The sequence below is a fragment of the Rhinolophus ferrumequinum genome, chromosome 16 (assembly GCF_004115265.2).
Source record: "Rhinolophus ferrumequinum isolate MPI-CBG mRhiFer1 chromosome 16, mRhiFer1_v1.p, whole genome shotgun sequence".
NCBI classification, from domain to species: domain Eukaryota; kingdom Metazoa; phylum Chordata; class Mammalia; order Chiroptera; family Rhinolophidae; genus Rhinolophus; species Rhinolophus ferrumequinum.
Genome location: NC_046299.1, coordinates 64,507,464 through 64,530,341, shown reverse-complemented (window position 1 = coordinate 64,530,341; position 22,878 = coordinate 64,507,464). Strand labels below are relative to the sequence as shown.

The window sequence follows — 22,878 nt, the reverse complement described above, 5'->3', positions numbered from 1 at the left end:
AATATATCTGTGCTGCAAATATAGATATGGGAGTTATTGGCATAAACATAATTGATATTATAGACGTAGATTAGGTCATATAAAGCATGTAGAGAAAATAAAGGCGACCTAGGACAGAAACTTTAGGAGCACTACCATTGAAGTATAGACTGAAGAGAAGCCAGAAAAGTAGGAGGAAAGCCTGGCTTTTGTTGTGTCATGCAGAGAAGAGACTATTTCCAAAAGGATGCATTGGTCAGCAGTATAAGGCTGGGAGGTCAGGCAGTCCTCTGGTGAATGATGTACACTTAGTTCTCTCAGGACTTACAGGCAGTGGGGAGCAGACCTAAACCAAGTATTGAAGGATAAGCAGGGTTTGCTGTATAAATCAGAGAACATTATATAGGCAGAGAGAACAGCTTGTGCAAAAGGTGGTAGGACTGGAGCACAGAATGCCATTAGATGAGGCAGGGAAGGCTGGCAGGAGCTTATGGACAAAAGAGTGTCATTTCAAGGCGTTTGAACTTTATTTATTCTGTGGTTAATGGGGAGCCAGCCACTAAAAAGCTTTTAAGAGGGGAGATATTGTTTGGTCAATATTTTAGAAAAGATGGCTTAGGCAATGGCTTTTGGACTTTTCTGACTACAACCCACAGTTTAAATTTCACCTGGTACACAGATGTACCTGGTAAATATGCCATATTTATAACATGTTTCATGAAATAATACCCTTACTATGTGTGATGCATTCTTATATTGTGAATTATTTCATTAAAAATTTTGGTCATTTGTATTCTGTAAAACACTGGGTTAGAGAAAGTCAAGACTGTAGACAAGGAGACCAGCTGCAAGAAACAAGTGCAGTTCCAGTAAGAGATGTACCTTTTCTTTTACCGTTGGTGTTATTTTGAAGATAGAGAGGAAGGGATGGGTTTAACATTTTAGGTTGTAGATTTCAGAGGCCTTGGTGAAGGAGCTTGGAGAGGAGGAGGCACTCCAGGCCTTGGGACAGGCTAAGCTGTGGTCCGTTGACGTCATTTGCATATAAAAGGAGGAGTTAGTTGTAGGTGGGAGCAGTGAATCTACAATGGTTGTATCCTCTGGTTTTCTGCAGAAAGATTTTCTGTGAAAGAGGAACCAAATTAGTACTTGGGCTGTACTTCATGTGTGTAAATGTTTTCAGTATACCTGGCACAGGACACCAATTAACAAAATGTTCGAAGTCTAAATTTGTATGAAAAATTGTTGTTTCAAATTCTGGATTTTTTTAGGAACTTGGTATTTAAAATGTTTATGTGTATATATATATATATGTATATATATATATTCTAGAAGAAGTGGGTGAGATAGGAAAGTGGATATTTATTCAATATCTTTACATTTTATTATTTATCTTCCTGGGCTTATTTCTTATATTGATTAAAATCTGCAAATCTGCACATAGACAAAACTCAGCATTCTATTCACATTCTGATGGGGAATGGTTTCTCCAGTTGTGTTGCTACTGCAGCTCCCCTTTTCTGCCTGTTAGAACTGCTTAGAGTTTCTCTACCCACTCCAGAGATGGTTCAAGTGTAGGTCAGGGGTTGGTGAACGGGGGCTGGAGCTGGCTTGTCTCCTATCCCGTCATTCTTTCAGCCTCAGTGCCGTCAAAAACATCTTCAGATCTCTTTATTCATCTCGAAATCTCCTCCACTGTCCATGCTCTTTGGTCTCACCACTTCCTTCCTCCCATATTTTATCTTGCTGCTGCTAGAGGAAAGAGACTTTTTGTAGAATGGGGTGTTCCTTTGAAATGCAGGTAAATTATATTGGTTTTGTGCCTTTTGCCTGCATCTCTAGTGCCTCATTGAATAATTTGCTCATTGAAATAAGCTGGTTACTGAGTGATGTTACTGATTAGATTATGTGTAAATGGTGTGAAGTCAGAATAAAGTTGGAGAACTACTGATTTCAGTGAAAAAAGATTGGGTGAAAGTGTTGGAAGAGAATACATTTGTTGAGTTTTTGCTCTGAGACCAGATACTTAATGTTTTCTCTTATTGATCTACATAAGCCTTGCAAGTATGGATTGTTAACACCATTTTATAGGTGAGAAAATAGAGGCTCAAAGCTCTCTATCTTATTTGATTCCAGGTCTTGTATCTTTTTCATCACCTATTGTCTTCCTTTTTGTTTACTGTCATTATATTCAGTTAAAGAAAGAAATTCCCAGGAAACCTGAGAAGCATCATTTTATACTTACTTCAGGAATAAGGGGTAAAACTGAAACAGTCCTGTGATGTGTTGTGAAAGAAACTTTGGAAGCCAGAAGTAGTGGTATTGGAAAGAGAAGTAGTAGGCAGACGTTTCTCTGGGGACCTCAGAAGGACAAAGGAATGTTTTGTTACTAGGAAATATTGGTTCCTCACCTGTTGCTTGTCCTTCTTCATCTTGTGCTCAGGCTTTGGGAATGATAGTGGGAAGCCTGAAGCTAGATGGGGAATAGGCTCAGTGTCAGAGCTGCAGGCGAGAGCGCTCCTTCAGCCAAAGCGGAACACTTCGTAGTTTTTTATGAAGGGATGTTGTATGTAGTGTTTAGGTTCTGTAGACTTGTCATCATAGTATTATGTTTCGTGTGTGTGTGTTACAGGGAACCTAACCATTGCATACCGTTTAATCCTCACAGTTGTGGAAAAGGGTGTTTTAAATTCTACAGACTCAAAAAATGACTTTTTTTGCTCATTGCTGGTTTTTTGCTCATTGCTGGTAATTAGAGGATTTTCTATACTTGGCTGTGTTTGATATAATGAAATTAAGTAAAGAAGAAGAAACTATAGAAAAAAAATCTCAGAGTCAAGGATTCATCCTCTTACTTCCTTCTGACTGAAACTAATTTTTTCTCTGAAGCCTGATTCGCTGTAGAAGTACTAACTTAATAAAATCGCTGGAGTAGTCGTGTGTAACAAGAAATATCAGATGTATATATCTGATATTTCTTGTTACACACCACTTCTTCACCACAATCTCAAAGATTACTTCTTTGAGAGAAACTATTTCGAAAATGCTAAACAAGGATTTTTACTGGTTGGAATGTTAGTATTTTGTGGAAAGTACAAATTATGTGGTGCTCAATTACAGTGATAAGTAAGCTGTTGATTCCCATATATTTGGGACAGCATCTGTTTTGCTCTTGTTACTGTATATGAGGGGACACAGGTAGATGAGAATGAGTCTATGATATAAGGTGCCTGGATCCTTACCTTGCAATTTAGATGGTAATTGAGAATGTTTAAGATTATGTGTGTGTTTTATACTAAAATATATACATTTATTACACATGCAGTGCATTGATTTTGGAAGCATGCTTATTTCTAATGCTCATGTAAATTGTGGCTGGCATTTATTTGTGTTGCATTTCCCTCTACTGATCCATCAATTCTTTTGCTACTGGCTGCTGGTCATTTCTATCTAGTTACCTCTTTGGCATCTCAAATTTAGTATGTTCAGAATTGACTTAATTATATTTCCCCCCAAATCCAGTTCTCTTATCTTCCACCTTTTTAATTAATGCTGTTGCCATCTTTGAAGTCTCAAGCTAAAACTTAGCGTCACCTTTAACTTTTCCTATGATTGTGAAGTCATTGTGATGACTCTCACTTCTCAACTTTTACTCTCTTCTCACAAGGATTAGTTTTGGTCCTTGGTTAACAGTTCTCCAACCTAGTTGATCATCAAAATCTGTTTTTGAAAAAATACAAATTCTAGCTTTCCCCGCACCTCCATCATCATATATAGATTCTGATTCAGTAGGTCTGAATGTGGCCCTGGGATCCATTTATTACCAGCCTCCTGATGATTCAGATGGTTTGGGAACCACCGACCTAGACCAATGGCTTCCTTGCTGATTTCTACCAATGGGCTCTTTCTTCTTGCCCCTTCAGATTTGCCCTCCAGGCTACTTGTATCATGCCTGTCTGGGAGCTTCCTAGATTTGAATTTTGGAATTACAGCTCTGAGTGTGACTTTTGACAGTTTTTTTTGTAATCCCAGGAGAGAGACTATTAATTTACATGTTTACAGATAAGGAGTCTGAGACATACAGAAATGACCCCTCACAACATCACATAGGGATACAGTGGGAGAGCCAGGATTTGAATCCAGGTGGTCTCGTTCCAGAGCCTATATTCTCACCCATTAGGCCATACCAACTCTTTCAGAAGCCAGTTACTCTCTATTCTATTGCAAATGTATTTATATTTATGTTCTTGTATTATCTCCCATTTCTTGAGTGTGGAAAGAGTGATTAATTTTTGTTTAACCCGCAGAACTTAGCATAGTGCCTTACATGTATTTATACCGCTATAGGTATTTTCTCTTTGAAGGCATGTATGCATATACGTTAATGTTTTGGGTTTTTTTGTTTTTTTTTTTTTTACAGTTTTCAAACAAAAGTCTATTACCAGTTGGATGGACACTAAAGGAATCAAGACAGCTGAATCAGAAAGGTATAGAAACATGTCTATATAGAGAAATGAATAATATGATATATGGATGTTTTATCTTGCTTCATGCTATTTCCTCTCTTTCTTGCTTTCCCGTTTTTCTTTATCTACATTGATTCATTCTTCCAGTTTATAAATAATAACTTTTTAGAGTCTCCTATATGTCAGAGACTGTCCTATATACTTGAGATACAGAGATGAAGGAAGAATAGTCTCTGTCTTTAAGATACTTACAGTGTAGTGATGGCGACAGATACAAAAACGCATGATTACAGTAAGTCCTCACTTAACATTGTCAATAGGTTTTTCATCTTTAAGTGAAATGACACATAATGAAACCAGTGTTACTATAGGCTAACTGGTATAAACAAGAATTAAGTTCCAACTGCACTTTACCAACATTATAACAAAATGACATTGAATGAAACAATGTTATTTGAGGACCTGCTGTATTACTTAGTATGATAACTGCATAAAAATAAGGTATAGTGGTGGTTAGCATACAGAACAAATAATCCACTTTACCTTTGCTGGAAAGACTGCACAGGAAGTGCGTAAGTTTAACACTTCACTCTGGCGGGTACTTGCTAGGCACATAGTTAGGGGAATGGCATTATAGGTGTATGTGCGATGTCATTGAGTCATGCTACGTGCTTTAGTATCACAAGTAGTTTAATTATTGCTGTGACATTGTGGGAGTGTGGTTGGGTAAGTGGTTTTTACATCATAAGTTCTTATTATATCGTAAGTTCTGTTGTATCATTAGTTCTTTCTATTTTCTTGTAGTTTGCCTAGTAAAGAAAACAACAATACAAGAGTAGAATCCATGATGAGTTCTGTACAAAAAGATAACTTTTATCAACATAACATGGAAAAATTAGAAAATGTTTCTCAGCTAAGTATTGATACATCACCAGTTGAAAAAAGTATACAGTGTTTGAACCAGCATCAGACTGCAGCTATGTGTAAGTGGCAAAATGAAGGGAAACATACAGAGCAGCTTTTGGAAAGTGAACCTCCAGCAGTAACTCTGGTACCAGAACAGTTCAGTAATGCTAACGTTGATCAGTCACCCCAAAATGATGATCACAGTGACACAGATAGTGAGGAAAGTAGAGACAATCAACACTTTTTTATACCTGTAAAGCTTGCAAATGCTAAGCAGACTACAGAAGATGAACAGGCCAGAGAAGCCAGAAGCCACCAGAAGTGCAGCAAGTCTTGTCATCTTGTGGAAGACTGTGCAGGTTGTCAGCAGGAGGAGATAGATGTGGTACCAGAGAGTCCCTTGTCAGACGTTGGCTCTGAGGATGTCAGTACTGGACTGAAAAATGCCAACAAGTTGAGTAGACAGGAAAGTAGTCTAGGAAATTCTCCTCCATTTGAGAAAGAAAGTGAGCCTGAGTCACCGATGGATGTAGATAATTCCAAAAATAGTTGTCAGGACTCAGAAGCAGATGAAGAGACAAGTCCAGGTTTTGATGAACAAGAAGATAGCAGTTCCTCCCAAACAGCAAATAAACCGTCAAGGTTCCAAGCAAGGGAAGCCGACCCTGAATCGAGGAAATGGTGCTCTGCTAAGGGAGGTGAAATTCGGTTGCATTTCCAGTTTGAAGGAGGAGAGAGTCGTGCTGGAATAAATGATTTAAACGCCAAACTGCCTGGAAGTACTTCTAGCCTGAATGTAGAATGCAGAAATTCCAAGCAACAGGGGAAAAAGGATTCTAAAATCACAGATCATTTCATGAAAGTGCCGAAAGCAGAGGAAAAAAGGTAGTTTTGGGCCTCAGGAGTTATCTCCAACAGTGTAATGTGTTTTATAATTTTGTAAGGGGGGTTTGGCAAATTTACGTTTTACACCGAAGCAAAGAAACAGTAGGGTTTCTTGATAACTATTTATGCTGAATTTAAACCTAGACTCAGAGTTTTAAATTCCAAAAAGGTCAGAAACAAAAAAACCAATAAATAAGTATTGTTAATAAGATTTTTAGTTTCATGAACTTCCTTCTGAAATTTATGTGAATTATCAGAACATAAAAATATTTGATTGGTAGTAGTTACTGTTTTTTAGCCATTTTCCTAGGCCATTGTATACTGCATTTTCTCTAATGCTCTGACGGGCAGGCAGGTGGTATTGTACTCACTTCACAAATGAGAAAACTGAAATTTGGGTTAGAGAATTCACTGAAATTACATCTTTGGTGGGTAGTAATGCTGGGGTTTAAATCCCAGTCTGTCTAATTACAAAAAATATATATATATAAAAAAATTACATTTTTGCAATTATCTCATGTGGAATCTTAAAGCCCACTCTGTAATTTCTGTATTTTTTTTTTTTTTAAAGATTTTATTGGGGAAGGGGAACAGGACTTTATTGGGGAACAGTGTGTACTTCCAGGACTTTTTTCCAAGCCAAGTTGTTGTCCTTTCAATCTTATTTGTGGAGGGTGCCGTTCAGCTTCAAGTTGTTGTCTTTTCAGTTTTAGTTGTGGAGGGCGCAGCTCAGCTTCAGGTCCAGTTGCCGTTTTCTAGTTGCAGGGGGCACAGCCCACCATCCCCTGTGGGAGTCGAACCGGCAACCTTGTGGTTGAAAGGACGCACTCCAACTGGGCCATCCGGGAGCTCAGCGGCAGCTCAGCTCAAGGTGCCGTGTTCAATGTTAGTTGCAGGGGGCGCTGCCCACCATCCCTTGCGGGACTCGAGGAATTGAACTGGCAACCTTGTGGTTGAGAGCCCACTGGCCCATGTGGGAATCGAATCGGCAGCCTTCGGAGTTAGGAGCATTGAGCTCTAACCGCCTGAGCCACTGGGCCGGCCCTGATTTTTTTTTCTAGCAAGCGTGTCATAATAAGTTCACTTCATTGAAAATTACTGCCTAGAGTCCTGAGAAGTAGCTGATACTATGAACTATGACTCATTTGTCAATCTCATATTGTTACATGTCTTTTTTCAGGAAGTGATTTATGTGTGTTTGGAAATTTCTTCCACAGACTATTGAAAATAAGCTCTTGAAACTCTTGGGTGTTACTATACGCTTTATAAGATTTTTTTTGTTTGTTTTTGGTAATTACCAAGGAGGGAGAACAAACTTGGCACATTTTAAAAAATAACATTCTGGGTCAGTTTTGTACTGTGTACTTAAATGAATTTAAACAGTAAGTGGTTTGTGACTGAATACTTTTGTTTTGACCTTAGAAAAGAACAATGTGAAATCAAACATCAAAGAACAGACAGGAAGATCCCTAAATACATTCCGCCTCACCTTTCTCCAGATAAGAAATGGCTTGGAACTCCTATTGAGGAGATGAGAAGAATGCCTGGCTGTGGGATCCAGCTGCCTCTCTTGAGACCTTCTGCCAATCACACAGTAACTATTAGGGTAGGTATTACCTCTCACCTATAAAGAGAGAAGATTGAGTCTTGATTTCTTGTGATACTATTGTTAATGTGGAAAACAGACCAAGGCCCAAAAAGTGCTGCTTTTTCTGCATGTAAGAGGTGTGATCAACAAATATGGTGAACGTTTAAATTGAAAAAAATTTATTATAGTAAAAGACACATTGCCATTAATCCCCCTCAAAATACTTCTCCTCACTTTGAACACTTATTCCATCGTTCTTGCCACTTTCTGAAGCAGTTCTGGAAGTTCTCTTTCATGAGTGTCTTCAGTTGCGCTGTCGTGGCTGCCTTGATGTCCTGAATCATTTTGACTTTGGGGAAGAGTCAGAAGTTGCCCGGTGTCAGATCTAGTGAATAAGGTGGGCGAGGACACATTGTAATGTTTTTATTTGACAGAAATTGCTGTATACCAGAAGCGATGTGTGACATAGAGAGTTGTCATGGTGGAGGATGAAGTAAAGATACTCATGAAAGAGAACTGCTTCAGAAAGAACGATGGGATAGGTGTGTTCAAAGCGAGGGGGAGTATTTTGAGGGGGATTAATGGCAGTATGTCTTTTACTGTAATACATTTTTTAAATTGAAACATTCACCGTGTCTTTTGATCACACCTCATATAAGGTATTGAGACTTCTACAGAATGTAGAAATATGATAGCTTACTTAATATTATATTTAACAAATATAGTTAAATATAGTTAAATATAAAACTATATTTAACAAATCTATAACATGAATCATTGTCAGCTGATGAAGAGACTGGATTTTTCTATAATTTTAAGAAAATTCATTGGATTCTCTTTTTAAAAATGTTTAATGGACAGTATTTATTAACACTACATGTTAAGTATTGGGTTAGTCTCTAAAATTCAAAGTTGTATGTTTTCAGTATCCTCAAATCATTCTCCAGTTTTGCCTTCTTTTCTAAGCTTTAGATTCTTCTAGATATTTCCATCACTGTTCCATAGGTATTTCAAACTCAACATGTCTATAACCAACCTCATTTTTAAAATTATAGTTAAATATACATAATATAAAATTTGCCATTTTAACCATTTTAAAATGTATGTTTCAGTGGCATTAAGTACATTCATAATGTTATGCAAGCATTGCCACTATCTATTTTCAGAAATTTTCCATTACCCCACACAGAAACTCAGTACCTCCTAAACAATAACTTCCCATTCCTGGCAAGCTCCTGGTAACCTCTTTTATTCTTCCTGTGGGTTCCTTTTTTAAACTACAGTTTTATTGAGGTATATAAAACTTACCCATTGTAAGTGCTCAACTCAATTCAGTAATATTTAGTGAATTTACTCAGTTAGATAACCATTACCATAATCCAATTTTAGCAGATTTACATCACACATTGGATAGTTTTTTTTGTTTTTTTTTTATTGGGGAATTTTGGGGAACAGTGTGTTTCCCCAGGGCTCATCAGCTCCAAGTCGTTGTCCTTCAATTTAGTTGTGGAGGGCACAGCTCAGCTCCAAGTCCAGTCGCCGGTTTCAATCTTAGTTGCAGGGGGTGCAGCCCATCATCCCATGTGGTAATTGAACTGGCAACCTTGTGGTTGAGAGCTGGTGCTCTAACCAACTGAACCAGCCGGCCTCCCTGGATAGTTTTAAATAGTCATCTCATTGATTAGTCACACTGTTACTAGATTTTACAGGGACTACTTTAAAAAATCCCTTTTATGGTACAACTTAGTCTAGATGTAATTAAATATATTGAAGTACAGAATTCTTTAGCGTGGTTAGAGGTAGAAGTGATGTTTAGCAGGGTGGTGGGGTTTGAGCTGAGCTCAAAAAGATGAGCAGAAATTTCTGAGGTGGAGTTAGTAAGGCAAGAGAGTTCCAGACAAATACATAACCTTTGTAAGAAAAGGCTGTGTAGTTGAAAAATATGTTTTAGGAATGGAAAACAGTTTGTTAGAGCTTAGAATTTGGATGGGAAATGGTGGAAGAAAAGGCTTGCAATGTGGATTGGGTTCAAATCAGAGAGGGCTTCAGGAGCCAGGAACTGCACTTGACTCTGTAGGTTTTGGAAATCATTAAAATGTGTGTGCAGACAATAGTTGTGCTGCAGCAAGAGTAATCAGACCACTGTCTGTAAAAAAAAAAAGAAAAGAGAAAAAAATTGAAGTGAGGATCACTTGAGTTTTACATTACCAGGGAAAGGTAATGTAAGAGCTCAGATAAGCGATGAAAAGTAAGGAGACAGTAATTATCAAATTGTGCTGCATGGAAGTGGGTCAGAGGTTCTTTTGAAAGTTGACCCAAGTTTCTTTTCTAAATTATCATTTTAACCTGTAATACAAGAACTAACAAACAATTTGAAATTGTGTTTGTTAGTTCAAATTTGAAATTTTGAAAATGTTTGATACCACATTTTAAACAGCAGATTTACTAAGAGAAGTCATGTTTGTGCAGACCATAGAATCAAGGTTCTCTTGCCACTGCTGTTTAACTGAAGAATTTCCTTAACATCAAAATAACAATTAAAAAAAATTACCATTTGCTACTATTTAGGTGAGTAGGATTTTCTTAATAATGTGTAAGAGATACAAATGTGAATTAAATAGTTACTTTAGCTGTCATCCCTAACTCCCAATTTCAAATTTTGTACTTCTTAAAACAGTCATCCTCCTTTATTGATGTTAGAATAAGTAAAAATTATTGTAAAAATTTTATTTATAAAAACAGTTTTCATTTGATTTTAATGATTTCATGTCAGATTTCTTAAAGAAAAAACAATTCTATTTTTAAAAGTTTGAAAATCACTGAGATAGGGTAATGGTGGAAATAAAAAAAGAGAAAATAGATGGTTGCATTGTTTTGAGGTAAAATTGATAGAACATGGTGAATTCTTAAATAGTGGGCGATACAGGGAAAAGAGGTATTGCTAGTGTATGTAAAATGAAGACATCCACAAAGAAAATTCAGAGGATCCTATACAATCGTTACTTAATCTCTATAATTATCATTTATTTGTTAGATATCCAGTGATCTACAGACTTTAAAAATCTTTTAAAAATTCTTTATTTTATTACAAAAGTAATGCAGAGTCATTGTAAAAAAAAATGCAACTATTATGTAAAAGTAACTCAGAAATAACTAAGTAACTCAAAAATAAAAATAAACTAAGTAACTCAGAAATAAAAAGTAACTCAAAAATAACTCAGAAAACCTGTCTCTTAGTCCTGTTGCCAAAGTTTCAATAATTTGGTGTATTTTCTTGTAGATTGTTTTTCCTGAATATGGTAATATATATGTGTAATTAATAGTTACTATTAGTAAGTTAACAGTCCTTAGTTATATTTCTAAGATGCCAGGTATTAATAGTTACAGAATTTGAATAAAATAAAGCTGATATTTCGCATTAGAAATATAAGGCAATCTGAAATGCATGGACATGACATTCAGTGCTTGATTATCTATAAACACGTGGATGAACACACATAAACACATAAACATACACACATGCACGCACACACATAACCACATGCCTGTACTCATGTTCAGACACAATGCGCGCACACACACACAAAGTATATTCTCATATGTGCAAGCTGGACTGGTACCTGTTTTATCACCTCAGATTATATGGAACAACTTTACAAAATCACCTCTGGGGTCTCCATCTGGAGGTGAAAATATTTTCAGCGTAATTGATGACTCAGCCACTTTTGACCATTCTATTCCTCCTCGGAATATTCTCATCCTTTGGCTTCAATGACACCATGTAATCCTAGTTTTCTTCCTACCTCCTTAGTCACTTTTTATGTTCCTTTAGCTCTTCTTCTCTGTGTGGCCATTCCTCAAGGCTTTCTCACACGTCCACTTTTCTTCTCACTCTCTCTCTAGCTAGTTTCATCCACAGTTATGGTTTTAATAGTCACCTATACAGAGGGCCTGCAATTTATTTCTCTTGAGTTGCAGACTTTTTATGAAGCTGCCTATTTGACAGTCTTTCTTTCCATAAGCTGTTCCCTTTTTGAGGAATAAGCTTCCTTTCCCTCTTTTCCTGGTTAAGTTCTTTTTATCCTTTAGAGTTCAGCTCAGTTGTCACTTCTCTATGCACACAAGTTAAGCTAAAATTGTCTACAATAGCTTCTCTTAACACCACGAACTTCTCATTCATACCATATTACAGTTGAAATATTTATGTGATTATTTGATTATCTGCAATGAAGTACTGATTCCTGCTACAACATGGATGAACCTTAAAAACATTATGCTACGTGAAGAGGCCAGATACAAAAGGCCCTGTATTGTATTATTTCATTTATATGAAATGTCCAGAATAGGCAAAATGTAAAATTTTTATGTTTTAAAGTATCTCCCTTCCTCAAACATTGATTGAATGCTCATTATAAGTAACAAATGTGAATATATACATATATGTGTATATTTACATATATATATGTGTGTGTGTGTGTGTGTGTGTGTATATATATATATAAGGACTGTTAAGGACTGTTAACTTACTAATAGTAACTATTAATTACACATATATATTACCATATTCAGGAAAAACAATCTATATATATATATACACACACACACACACACACACACATATATATATATGTAAAAACACATGCCAGGCTCTGTTATAAATATTCAGAATACAACGTTAATATGGTTATTATTTTCAAGAAATTTAGAGTCCAGTGGGGGAAGGAAACACTAGTGTGCTCTAGTATAATTAATAAAAAATAGGAGGGAATAAACTACTGCCTTTTAAAAAGTTTCTGAAGACTTCTTAGAGGAAATGAAAATTGGGCTGAGCATTGAAGGTGAGAATAGATGTTTAACCAGATAGTGTTTGGGTAAGAGAAAAAGTTTCAAACTGGGAACATCATTTGGAATCAGTATAGGCAGAGGGGAGCCATTATAGGATCAGAAGCCTGGGAATACTTGAGAAAGATAATGTTATTTCCAAGTGACATAAGAGTTTAAGAGGGATGATGTTCTGGGAGCAGACAGAGTTAGGGAAAGGGAGGTATAGAAAGCTGTTGACAGAAATTCATGCAAGGGATAATGAGCACCAGGCTCCTAGATAGATTGGAGATAGAATGCCCAGGATGTGGTGACTTGGAAACTGATTAAATGGAGATAAGGGGTGGGAACAGCTGAAGATTTCTTGCCTAGGAGCTGGTATTTTATAGCATTTGCTTTGGCCGCTTTATTTGGATTCTTTTGTAGACAATACACCTAGTTTTTATGCACTTACAGTTTTCTTATTAACCTCTATTTCAGGTAGATCTTTTGCGAGCAGGAGAAGTTCCTAAACCTTTTCCAACACATTGTAAAGATTTGTGGGACAACAAGCATGTTAAGATGCCTTGTTCAGAACAAAACTTGTACCCTGTGGAAGATGAGGTAAGAACAAATTTCATGTTCTTTTAGTCTCTGGTTTAGTACAGTACATTCTTACTTGACTCCTGATTCTATGATGCGGAAGATCTTCGAATAGCTTCCTCATTTATTTTTCCTTTTCCTCAAAGAATGGTGAGCGAACTGCAGGGAGCAGATGGGAGCTGATTCAGACTGCACTTCTCAACAAATTCACACGACCCCAAAACCTGAAGGTGTGTTCTTTTTGTTATTCTTGCCTCCTACAGGCCTTGTGTCTCCTCCCTCAAAGACATTTTTTGATCTCTAGTGGACTTGGGTAATGGCATTATTTATATGCAATGTGCTTGCTTCCTGAGGAACTCTTTTGAGAGACATTCTTGGTTTCCATCTATCACTAAGAAATGAATAAAAGTATTGAGAGTTGTAAATGACTTGCCAGGGGCCTCACAGAATAATTTGGAGAACGAGTAATAAGACCTCTGTTTCTTTTTTTTAAAAAGATTTTATTGGGGGAATGGGAACAGGACTTTATTGGGGAACAGTGTGTACTTCCAGGACTTTTTCCCAAGTCAAGTTGTTGTCCTTTCAATCTTAGTTGTGGAGGGTGCCATTCAGCTTCAAGTTGTTGTCCTTTCAGTCTTAGTTGTGGAGGGCGCAGCTCAGCTCCAGGTCCAGTTGCCGTTGCTAGTTGCAGGCGGCACAGCCCACCATCCCTTGCAGGAGTTGAACCGGCAACCTTGTGGTTGAGAGGATGCACTCCAACCAACTGAGCCATCTGGGAGCTCAGTGGCAGCTCAGCTCAAGGTGCCGTGTTCAATCTTAGTTGCAGGGGGCGGAGCCCACCATCCCTTGCTGGACTCGAGAAATTGAACTGGCAACCTTGTGGTTAAGAGCCCACTGGCCCATGTGGGAATCGACCGGCAGCCTTCAGAACTAGGAGCATGGAGCTCTAACCACCTGAGCCACTGGGCCAGCCCAGACCTCTGTTCCTTGATTCCACATCCAATTTCCTTTGGTCCAGGCTTCTCTTTTATTTTTGTTTTAGAATTGTCATGTTTCCGAAATGTCTTTAAAAGTAATTGAGGAAAGAATTATGACTTCAGCAATATTTGCCTTAAGGGAAACTGAGTTTCCTAATGATTAAAGTATACATTAAGCATTCTGTTTTTTATTGCTTTTAATATAGCTTCTAGCAGTTTAATAATTTGTTCTTATATTTTGGCAGTAATTTATTTTTGATTTTTGAAATATTTAAGACTGTAAGGGCAACCATGAGATTGCTTTTCTGGTAGCTAAAATATGGGTGATATATGTTTATTTTTGGCACTACATCTATTTAAACTTATAAAGTTTTTCTAATCTTTTTTAATAATTGTTTTATTTTGCAATTAGAGGGACATACAATATTATATTAGTTTCAGGTGTACAACGTAGTGATTAGACATTTATATAACTTACGAGGCGATCACCCCAATAAATCCAGTACCCATCTGACACCGTATATAGTTATTGCAATATTACTGACTATATTTCTTATGCTATACTTTACATCCCCATGACTATTTTGTAGCTACTAACTTGTACTTCTTGAACCCTTCCCTTTTTTCAACCACTGCCCAGCCCCTCTCTGAGCTGGCAACCATCAACATGTTCTGTGTATTCATGAGTTTATTTCTGTTTTGTTTGTTTATTTTGTTCTTTAGATTCCACACATGAGTGATATCATACGGCATTTGTCTTTATCTGTCATATGTAAGGGTCTAGTTTTCTTATCCATTCAGCCATCCTACTCTTTTAAGTGGAGCAGTTAATCCATTTACATTTAAAGTAATTATTGATAGATATGTAGTTTTTGCCATTTCATTATTCATATATTTGATCAGTTGTTTGTTTTGTTTTTTTTGTCTTATAGAAGTTCATCTAACATTCCTTGTAATTCTGGTTTGGTGTTGGTGAACTCCTTTAGCTTTTTCTTTTCTGGAAAGCTCTTTATCTGTCCTTTGATTCTAAATAATAGCTTTCCTTGGTAGAGTAATCTTGGATGTAGGTCCTTGCTTTTCATCACTTTGAATATTTCATGCCAATCCCTTCTTACTGCAACGTTTCTGTTGAGAAATCAGTTTACAATCTTATGGGAGCTCCCACGTAGGTAACTAACTACTTTTCTCTTGCTGCTTTTAAGATTCTCTCTTTGTCTTTTTAATTATGATGTGTCTTGGTGTGGGCCACTTTGGGTTCTTCTTCATTAGTAGTCTCTGTGCTTCCTGGGCTTGTATGTCTGTTTCTGTCACCAGATTAGGGAAGTTTTTAGTCATTATTTCTTCACATAGGTATTCAATTTCTTGCTCGCTCTCTTCTCCTTCTGTGAATGTTGGTACATGCTTGATGTTTTCTTAGAGGCCCCTTAAACTCTCCTCATTTTTTTGGATTCTTTTTTTTTGCTGTTCTGTTTGGGTGTTTTCTGCTACCTTAACTTTTAAATCTCTGATTCGATCCACTGTTTCAACTAATCTGTTGATTCCCGCTAATGTATTCTTTATTTCATTTATTTTATTCTTCATTTCTGACTGGTTGTTTTTTATGTTTTCTATCGCCATTTTTCTGTTTCCTCTTTGTTCAAGTTCTCCCTGAGATCATTGAGCATGCTTATAGCCAGTGTTTTGAGCTCTGCATCTAGTAGATCACTTGTCTCCATTTTACTTAGTTCTTTTTCTCTGGAGCTTTGTTTTGTTCTTTCATTTGGGACATGTTTCTTGGCCCATTTTGGCTGCCTCCCTGTGTTTGTTTCTGTGTATTAGGTAGGGCTGCTATGTCTCCCAGTCTTAATAGAGTAGCCTTATATAGCAGGTGTCCTGTGTGACCCAGTGGCACAGTCTCCTTGGTCACCTGAGTCGTGTGCTCCAGGTGTGTCGCTTGTGTGGGTTGTCTGTGGCCTCATGTTGCAATTGAGCCTTGGTTGCTGTGTGCACATCAATGGAGGACTGGCTGTGACTACAGTAGAGGAACTATTGTCCAGGGACTGATCCTATGGAGCAGGATTCGCTTTAGCAGGACTCTGTTGCGTGTCCAGTGTGCCCTTTGGGTGTGTCTCCTGTGGAGGCAGCTAGGTGGTGTTCTAGCTTGGTCTGCAGCCAGCTGCCAGGCATGCCGGCCCCAGGGCCTCCTCTGAGGAGCCCCACCAAGGAGCAGGCCAAGTTCAGCCAAAGTCTGTGTTCTGGCTTGGGTCATCTGACATGAGCCACAAAGCAATCTGCAGATGGCAGCCATTGCTCTATGCTTGGAGGTGCGTGGGAGAGGTCAAGGTGTGAACCGAGGCCAACTTCTGGGCTTGGGGCTGCTTAGCAAGAGGTACAGGGCTCTGTGAGGCCACAATATGCTTGTTTGGGTCTTGTGAATGTGGAGAGATTTTAGGAAAGTCTGTAGCATGACACAATACAGGCTGTTTATATGGCAAAGCCACTGGAAGCGGCTTGAGTGGGTTCCCAAGTGGGTTGGGCACGGTCTCAGGGAATCACCATGGTGAGGTGAATAGTGTTAGCTTGGTTGAGGGAGACTGAGATATGGCAGCTGCCTTCATCTGCATGCCAGGATGGGGGAGGGCTCAGTAAAGAAATAATGGCTTCTTCCACACTTTTGTCTGTGAGAAAGTTGCTCCTCCAGCCTTTGCTCTGAAGCCAGAAAACTCAGTTCCTCCCTCTAGGTACCTGGAGCCTGTCAAGCTGCTGTCCCAGTGCTGGAGCTCACAGTGAGTGAGTAAGTCTGTGCGCGGGCCCTTTAAGAGGAACGCCTGGAGCTCCAGCCGCCCTCCATCACCCTCAACCACCATCTCTGCTGGTTTTCCTAGCCAGAGTTATGGGGACTTGTCTTCCCCGCACTGGAACTTTGGACTGAGGAGCCTGGTGTGGGGCTGGGACCTCTTGCTCCTATGGGGGGCCTCCACAGCTGAAATATTTCTCCCCATTTTTAACTGCCACATGCAGGTGTGTGACAGCTCGTTCCACGTTTCCATGCCTCCTACCAGTCTCGAGGTGGCTTCTTCCTTATATCCTTAGCTGTAGGACTTCTCTTCAGCTAGACTTCAGGCAATTCTCCATGATGGTTGTTCTGTAGTTTAGTTGTAGTTTTGATGTGGCTGTGAGAGTAGGCAAGTGCAGGGTTTACCTATCTACCCCACCATCTTGACAGGAAATCAACTTTTAACGTTTTTATAACTACAAACGGTAACAGGTATTCCACACTAATGTGAAAATGGGTTTCATTTTCTTTGAGACACTTAATTTGTTGTGTATAGTTTCTCAGGTTTTATGCTCTTTCCATTTATAGTTACAGTTTATTCTTAAACTTTCTAAACCTTTTTATAGCTCCTGTTTTTTTTTTTTTTTAACACGAAAGACGTTGGTATATTGTGCCATAGTGTGTTTTGACAATTTTATTCCTTGGAGACAATGTTTCTCAATCTTGTAATGTACTCCTTAAAATGAGCAAAATTCTCAGGGTCTGCCAGAATTTACTTATTCTTAGTATAAAATTAATTACATATGTACTAACATAAAACTAAATATAAACTCTTTTTACTTACTTTGTACAGCTATATCAATTTGTTTTTTTCCATTTTAAGCCTTATGAGTTGTGTTCATTATCACAGTAAAAACAGTTGGTGGTCACTATTCCCTTTTTGCACAGAAATTTTTTAACCACTGATTCAAACCCCAAATTAGTATGCTGAGAAACTACAAAATACTGTATAAAGAAAATACAAAATTTTTCTTTTTGTATTTACTACTTTTCTTAATTAATCACAAACAATTGGTGAATGTTGGTAGATGCAAAGTTGGAATCTGTATGCAGAACATCAGCTTGCAGATAAATAAATATTGGTACCGATTCTTTAGAATTTGATATTCCTGTACTGCGGTGTATCTTAGGATGGCTTAATCTTTCCTTCAGTTTAATCTATTGAAAGTACCAGTCTTCATTCCTATGGTGTGTTGTCTTTTGGCCTTTTATTCTAAAACCACACTTAAAAAGTCACAAACACAAAAATAGGCCACCCAAGAATACTATCCAGACTCTATTTGAGAAACACTGCCTAAGGGCCGTTTTGGCCTTATAAACAGGATTATTTAAGCATTTTCCTATTTTTTTCTTTAAACTTAAATGCAGAATAATCATAGTGTTCTCTAATAAATTACATTGTTCACTCACCTCTAGCAGTTCCTTAGTGCACCACGATTACTTTAGAAAGGGATAATTGCTTTAGTCTGAATTTCCCTTTTTTGTTTATTTTACGGTAGATTATATAGAACAGAGTAATCCATTGAGATTTTCTTCTATCTGCTTATGATAGTTGTTTCCTTTGCTGTAAGAACACTATGAGAGGGAGGGGAAAACATTAAATCCCTAATATATAAATATATAAAATAATCTTTTTGCTCTTTTTCTGCATTTGGTGTTGATTTAAGAGGGATTAAAAATGTTAAAAGTTTAAAATAGGAGCAGTGTCCTCAAAGGTTGATTTACACAGTAATATTTTTATAGATGATGTGTCTGGTAATTTGCAAAGAATGGACTTCTTTGTGTTTTAGTTATTGATGCTCTTATGAATTATGCACTTAAAAAAACCCTCACTCAGTAGTTGATAGCTAAGGACACAGACTAGCGTCCAGTTTTTCTAATGATAGGAGACCTACCTCATAGTAGACTACTTTGGAGACTTGAAGCCTGAAGTAAAAGTAAATAGTAATAGTTAGGAGTTAATGCTAATTGGAAAGCCCCATTATATAATTAGAGTCTAAATGCCATTTAAAATGCTTTTTCTTACCAACTTTGAGGAATAATTTACATATAAGAAAGTGCATCCTTTTAAGGTATGTAATTTGTTGATGCTTGACATTTGCATCCACCCATGAAGGCCCCACTGCATTCAAGACACAGACCATTCCTGTCACAGCAGAGATCCCCCTTGACCTTTATGGTTGACTCTTCTTTCTGCACTGGCCCCACACAACTGTTGATCTGCTTTTTAAATTATAGATTAGTTTATATTTTACATGAATTGAATCATACAGTGTGTGTGCTAGTGTGTTTGGCTTCTTTCACTGAGAATGAAGGCTTTCGAGATTTATCCATGTTGTTGAGTGTATCAGTGTTTTTTTCAGTATATGCATTGTTTATCCATTCACCTGTTGATAGACACTGCTATTTTAATATTTTGTGTGAGGTTCTAAAATCAGTTACAAGTGATTAGGGGAAAAAAAAATCCTTAAAATCTTTTTTTTCCCTGATGGAAAATTTTATATTATGGCTATGAAAGAAAAATAAAAGCTTCTTTTGCCATGCTATTTTATGGTTGATACTTTTTTTCCCTTTTTGAAAGAACTTGGATATCCCCTGATTCCAAGTAAATAATATACATTTTGTTGACTCATTTTTTAACCAAGATGCTTGGTAATTATTTATGTGGCATGAAGTGTTTTTCAGGAAGCTCTTTGGCAGTGTTAATTTTGTAAAACTTCTTTAATGATGAGGAAATTTGGAAGATTTATAGTAATAATCTGTTTTTCAGATTTATATACACCTTCAGTAAAATTTTGGGGTGTGTGTTATGAATATTAACAATTGTTTATAAATTCTACATATTTATTACTTTATTAATATAACATGTAAATTATACTATATAATCCATAGAAATTTAAAAGGATGTGATGAAGAATAATTGTAAATCTTAGTTTTTTTCTGCATAACTAATGGATTGTCTTATGTATACCCCACCCTGGTGTTCGAAAAACAAAATTCACCTGAGTAAATTTTAAAGATCTTACTGGCATTATTCGGTGATTCATGAATTTGGGTAGTATCCCATCTAGCAGATAGAAAGGAGCCCTCAGGAGCTGTACAAAATAAAGATTTTTGTAAGGAAGAAGGGAGCAGGAACCAGGAGGTTATACTAGCAAAAGGTGGATTTGTTGTGACAAGTTCACTTCCTTTAAGGGATGGCAGGGGTCTATTGTGTTGATTACGTCACTAGTACCAACCAGGTGATTCCTGATTGATGGGATTAAGAATCCATTTTTGGGAGAGCTGAAACTGCAACTAAGTCATATTTAGGTGATAAGGGGTTTAGCATAAGCGACTCCAGTTTGAACCTGTTGTCTTGTTTTTAACACAGGTAACCACATATAAAGTACTGTTTATTCAGACAGTTAAATATTTGACCAGTAGATGGCGTATTATTTTGACTTCATTCTACATAAATCTGCATGTAGTTTATGTGAACTGTTGGGAGAGGATAACCATTAATATGTAGCTTATAAAACTAGCTGATGATAAAGGAAAAGAGACCATTGTATCCTTTAGGACAGTGTCCTCAATCTTTTTTTCACTATTACGCTCTACAGCAGGAATGCTTTTTAGGCATTTTTTAAAATGTCTAATTTAATACTACAAATATACTATATATGTGTATACACACATATATAGTATATTGAATCATACTACATATATATGTGTATATATATATATATATATATATATATATATGCCTTTTGATGGCCAGAAATCATAATATTTAAATTTTTTATCTCCAGGATCCAATTTTTGTCCAGTTGGAGTATTATCATCTCCGTTTAGAATGCTTACTTTAGAGTAATTATGGTGTTTTTTCACCTATTACTTGACCTTTCTAATCTCATTTTTCTTAAGTGAATAACAAATTAGCATGCATTCTGTTTGTTCATAGATACTGATGTGGAGTAGTTAATGGTAGGAGGAAGCTTGTCCAGCATTAAGAAATTTACTGGATGTAATTCATAAAGGAGACAGGCTATTCATAGATAATTCATTTGACTGTATCATGAGGGTTCTTGTTTCTGCTTTTTCCATAGGATGCTATTCTGAAATACAATGTGGCGTATTCTAAGAAATGGGACTTCACAGCTTTGGTTGATTTCTGGGATAAGGTAAAAGTATGCTTATTTCCTTAGCTATGAAAATAATATTACAACTCTATAAGAAAGTTTAAGAAAAATACCCATAATTCTGTCACACTAGCACGATTGTCTTTTATTTTGTGAAAAATATTTCCTGTTATTTTATATGCATGTTTTAGGAGCTAATTTTGAATTTTGCTTTACTCTCATAATGTGCATTTTCTCTTATATAGTTGTACCATTAGCAACATTATCAAAAGCTGTCATGATATTTCGCAACTAGATTTTGAGAATTTAATGATTCCCATATTCTCAAACATCTAGGTTCATCCAGTTTTATTCAGTTCTCAATTACAGTGTAGTAATATCTTTACATATATATGTGTATATATAGGTATATACACACACACAACACACACACACACATGTACACACATGTAGTCACGCGCTGCTTAACAACTGGGATACGTCCTGAGAAATGCATCGTTATGCAGTGTCCTCACTGTGGGAGCATCACAGAGTGCACTTACACAGACCTAGAGGGCACAGCCCACTGCGCACCTGGCTGTGTGGTGTAGCCTCTCGCTCCTAGGCTACAAGCCTGCACAGCATGTTGCTGTACAAACTACACGAGATTAAATCGGCACAAGAGAAACTGATGTGATCAAGAGACGTAAACACAAGATGTGTGAAGCTACTGCTGCTGTAATGATAGTACTTTACAGCAAACTTTTTTTATAAGTAAAAAGAGTACGTACACTCTAAAATAATGAGACATAGTATAGTAAATACATAAACCAGTAATATAGTCACTTATTGTCAAGTATTATGTACTGTACATGATTGTACATACTGTACTTTCATACAATTGGCAGTGCAGTAGGTTTATTTTCACCAGTGTCACCACAAACACATGAGTAACACATTGCACTATGATGTCATTAGGTGATGGATATTTTTTGGTTCTGTTATAATCTTTTGGGACCGCTGTCATGTATGTGGTCTGTCATTGACTGAAATATCGTTAACGCGGCACATGACTATATATGTTTTCCCAAATTTGATAATTGTTTCTTTAGCTGATATCCAGAAATTAGATGATGAGGTCAAAGGCCACAAAATTTTATGGCCCTGGATTTATGCTATAAAATCATTTCCCACAGGAAACTAATAATTTAGTATGCCCTCAGCAGTGGGTAAGCATACCACTTTCATAGTATTGTTAGAGGAATGAATGGGCATTATCCATTTTGAAGAAATGGCATTATATCTTTCTTAGCATTTTCTTTTGAAGTAATGATAGATTCACAAGAAATTGCGAAGAAATGTACATGAGATCCCACGTGCACTTCATTCTGTCTTCCCAATGTCAATCGCTTCGATAAGTGTAATACAATATCAAAACCAAGAAACCAAGAGCTTATTTAGGTTTTACCATTTATACCTGTACTTATTTGTAAGTGCACTTTTATAACTGGAGCTTTATGTAATCACCATCACAGTCAAGACACAGAACTGTTCCATCACCACTGTGCTCACTGGTACTGCCCATTAGAGGCCCACCAACACCCTCGTGATTTCTGGCAACTACTAATCTGTTATCCGTCTCTAAAATTATGTTATTTCAAAAAGGTTACAGTTTGTAACCTTTTCAAATTGCCTTTCCTCACTCATAATTCCCTTAAATCCACCAATAGTTTGTTCCTTTTTCTTGCTGAGTAGTATT

At 37.0% G+C, this 22,878-nt stretch overlaps 1 protein-coding gene across 4 annotated transcripts in view; it reads left to right on the top strand.

Annotated features, from left to right (window-relative positions):
* PARG (poly(ADP-ribose) glycohydrolase) overlaps nt 1-22,878 on the top strand; it is a 141,461-nt gene that overhangs the window by 1,542 nt on the left and 117,041 nt on the right. For 2 of the 4 annotated variants that reach the window (XM_033130973.1, XM_033130974.1), the window contains exons 2-7: nt 4,400-4,466; nt 5,250-6,236; nt 7,659-7,842; nt 13,126-13,248; nt 13,374-13,457; nt 21,108-21,182. In XM_033130973.1, coding sequence (XP_032986864.1) covers nt 4,400-4,466; nt 5,250-6,236; nt 7,659-7,842; nt 13,126-13,248; nt 13,374-13,457; nt 21,108-21,182 — 1,520 coding nt within the window. The remainder of the gene's footprint in view (nt 1-4,399; nt 4,467-5,249; nt 6,237-7,658; nt 7,843-13,125; nt 13,249-13,373; nt 13,458-21,107; nt 21,183-22,878) is intronic. The other 2 variants (XM_033130976.1, XM_033130975.1) reach the window with 1 other exon arrangement.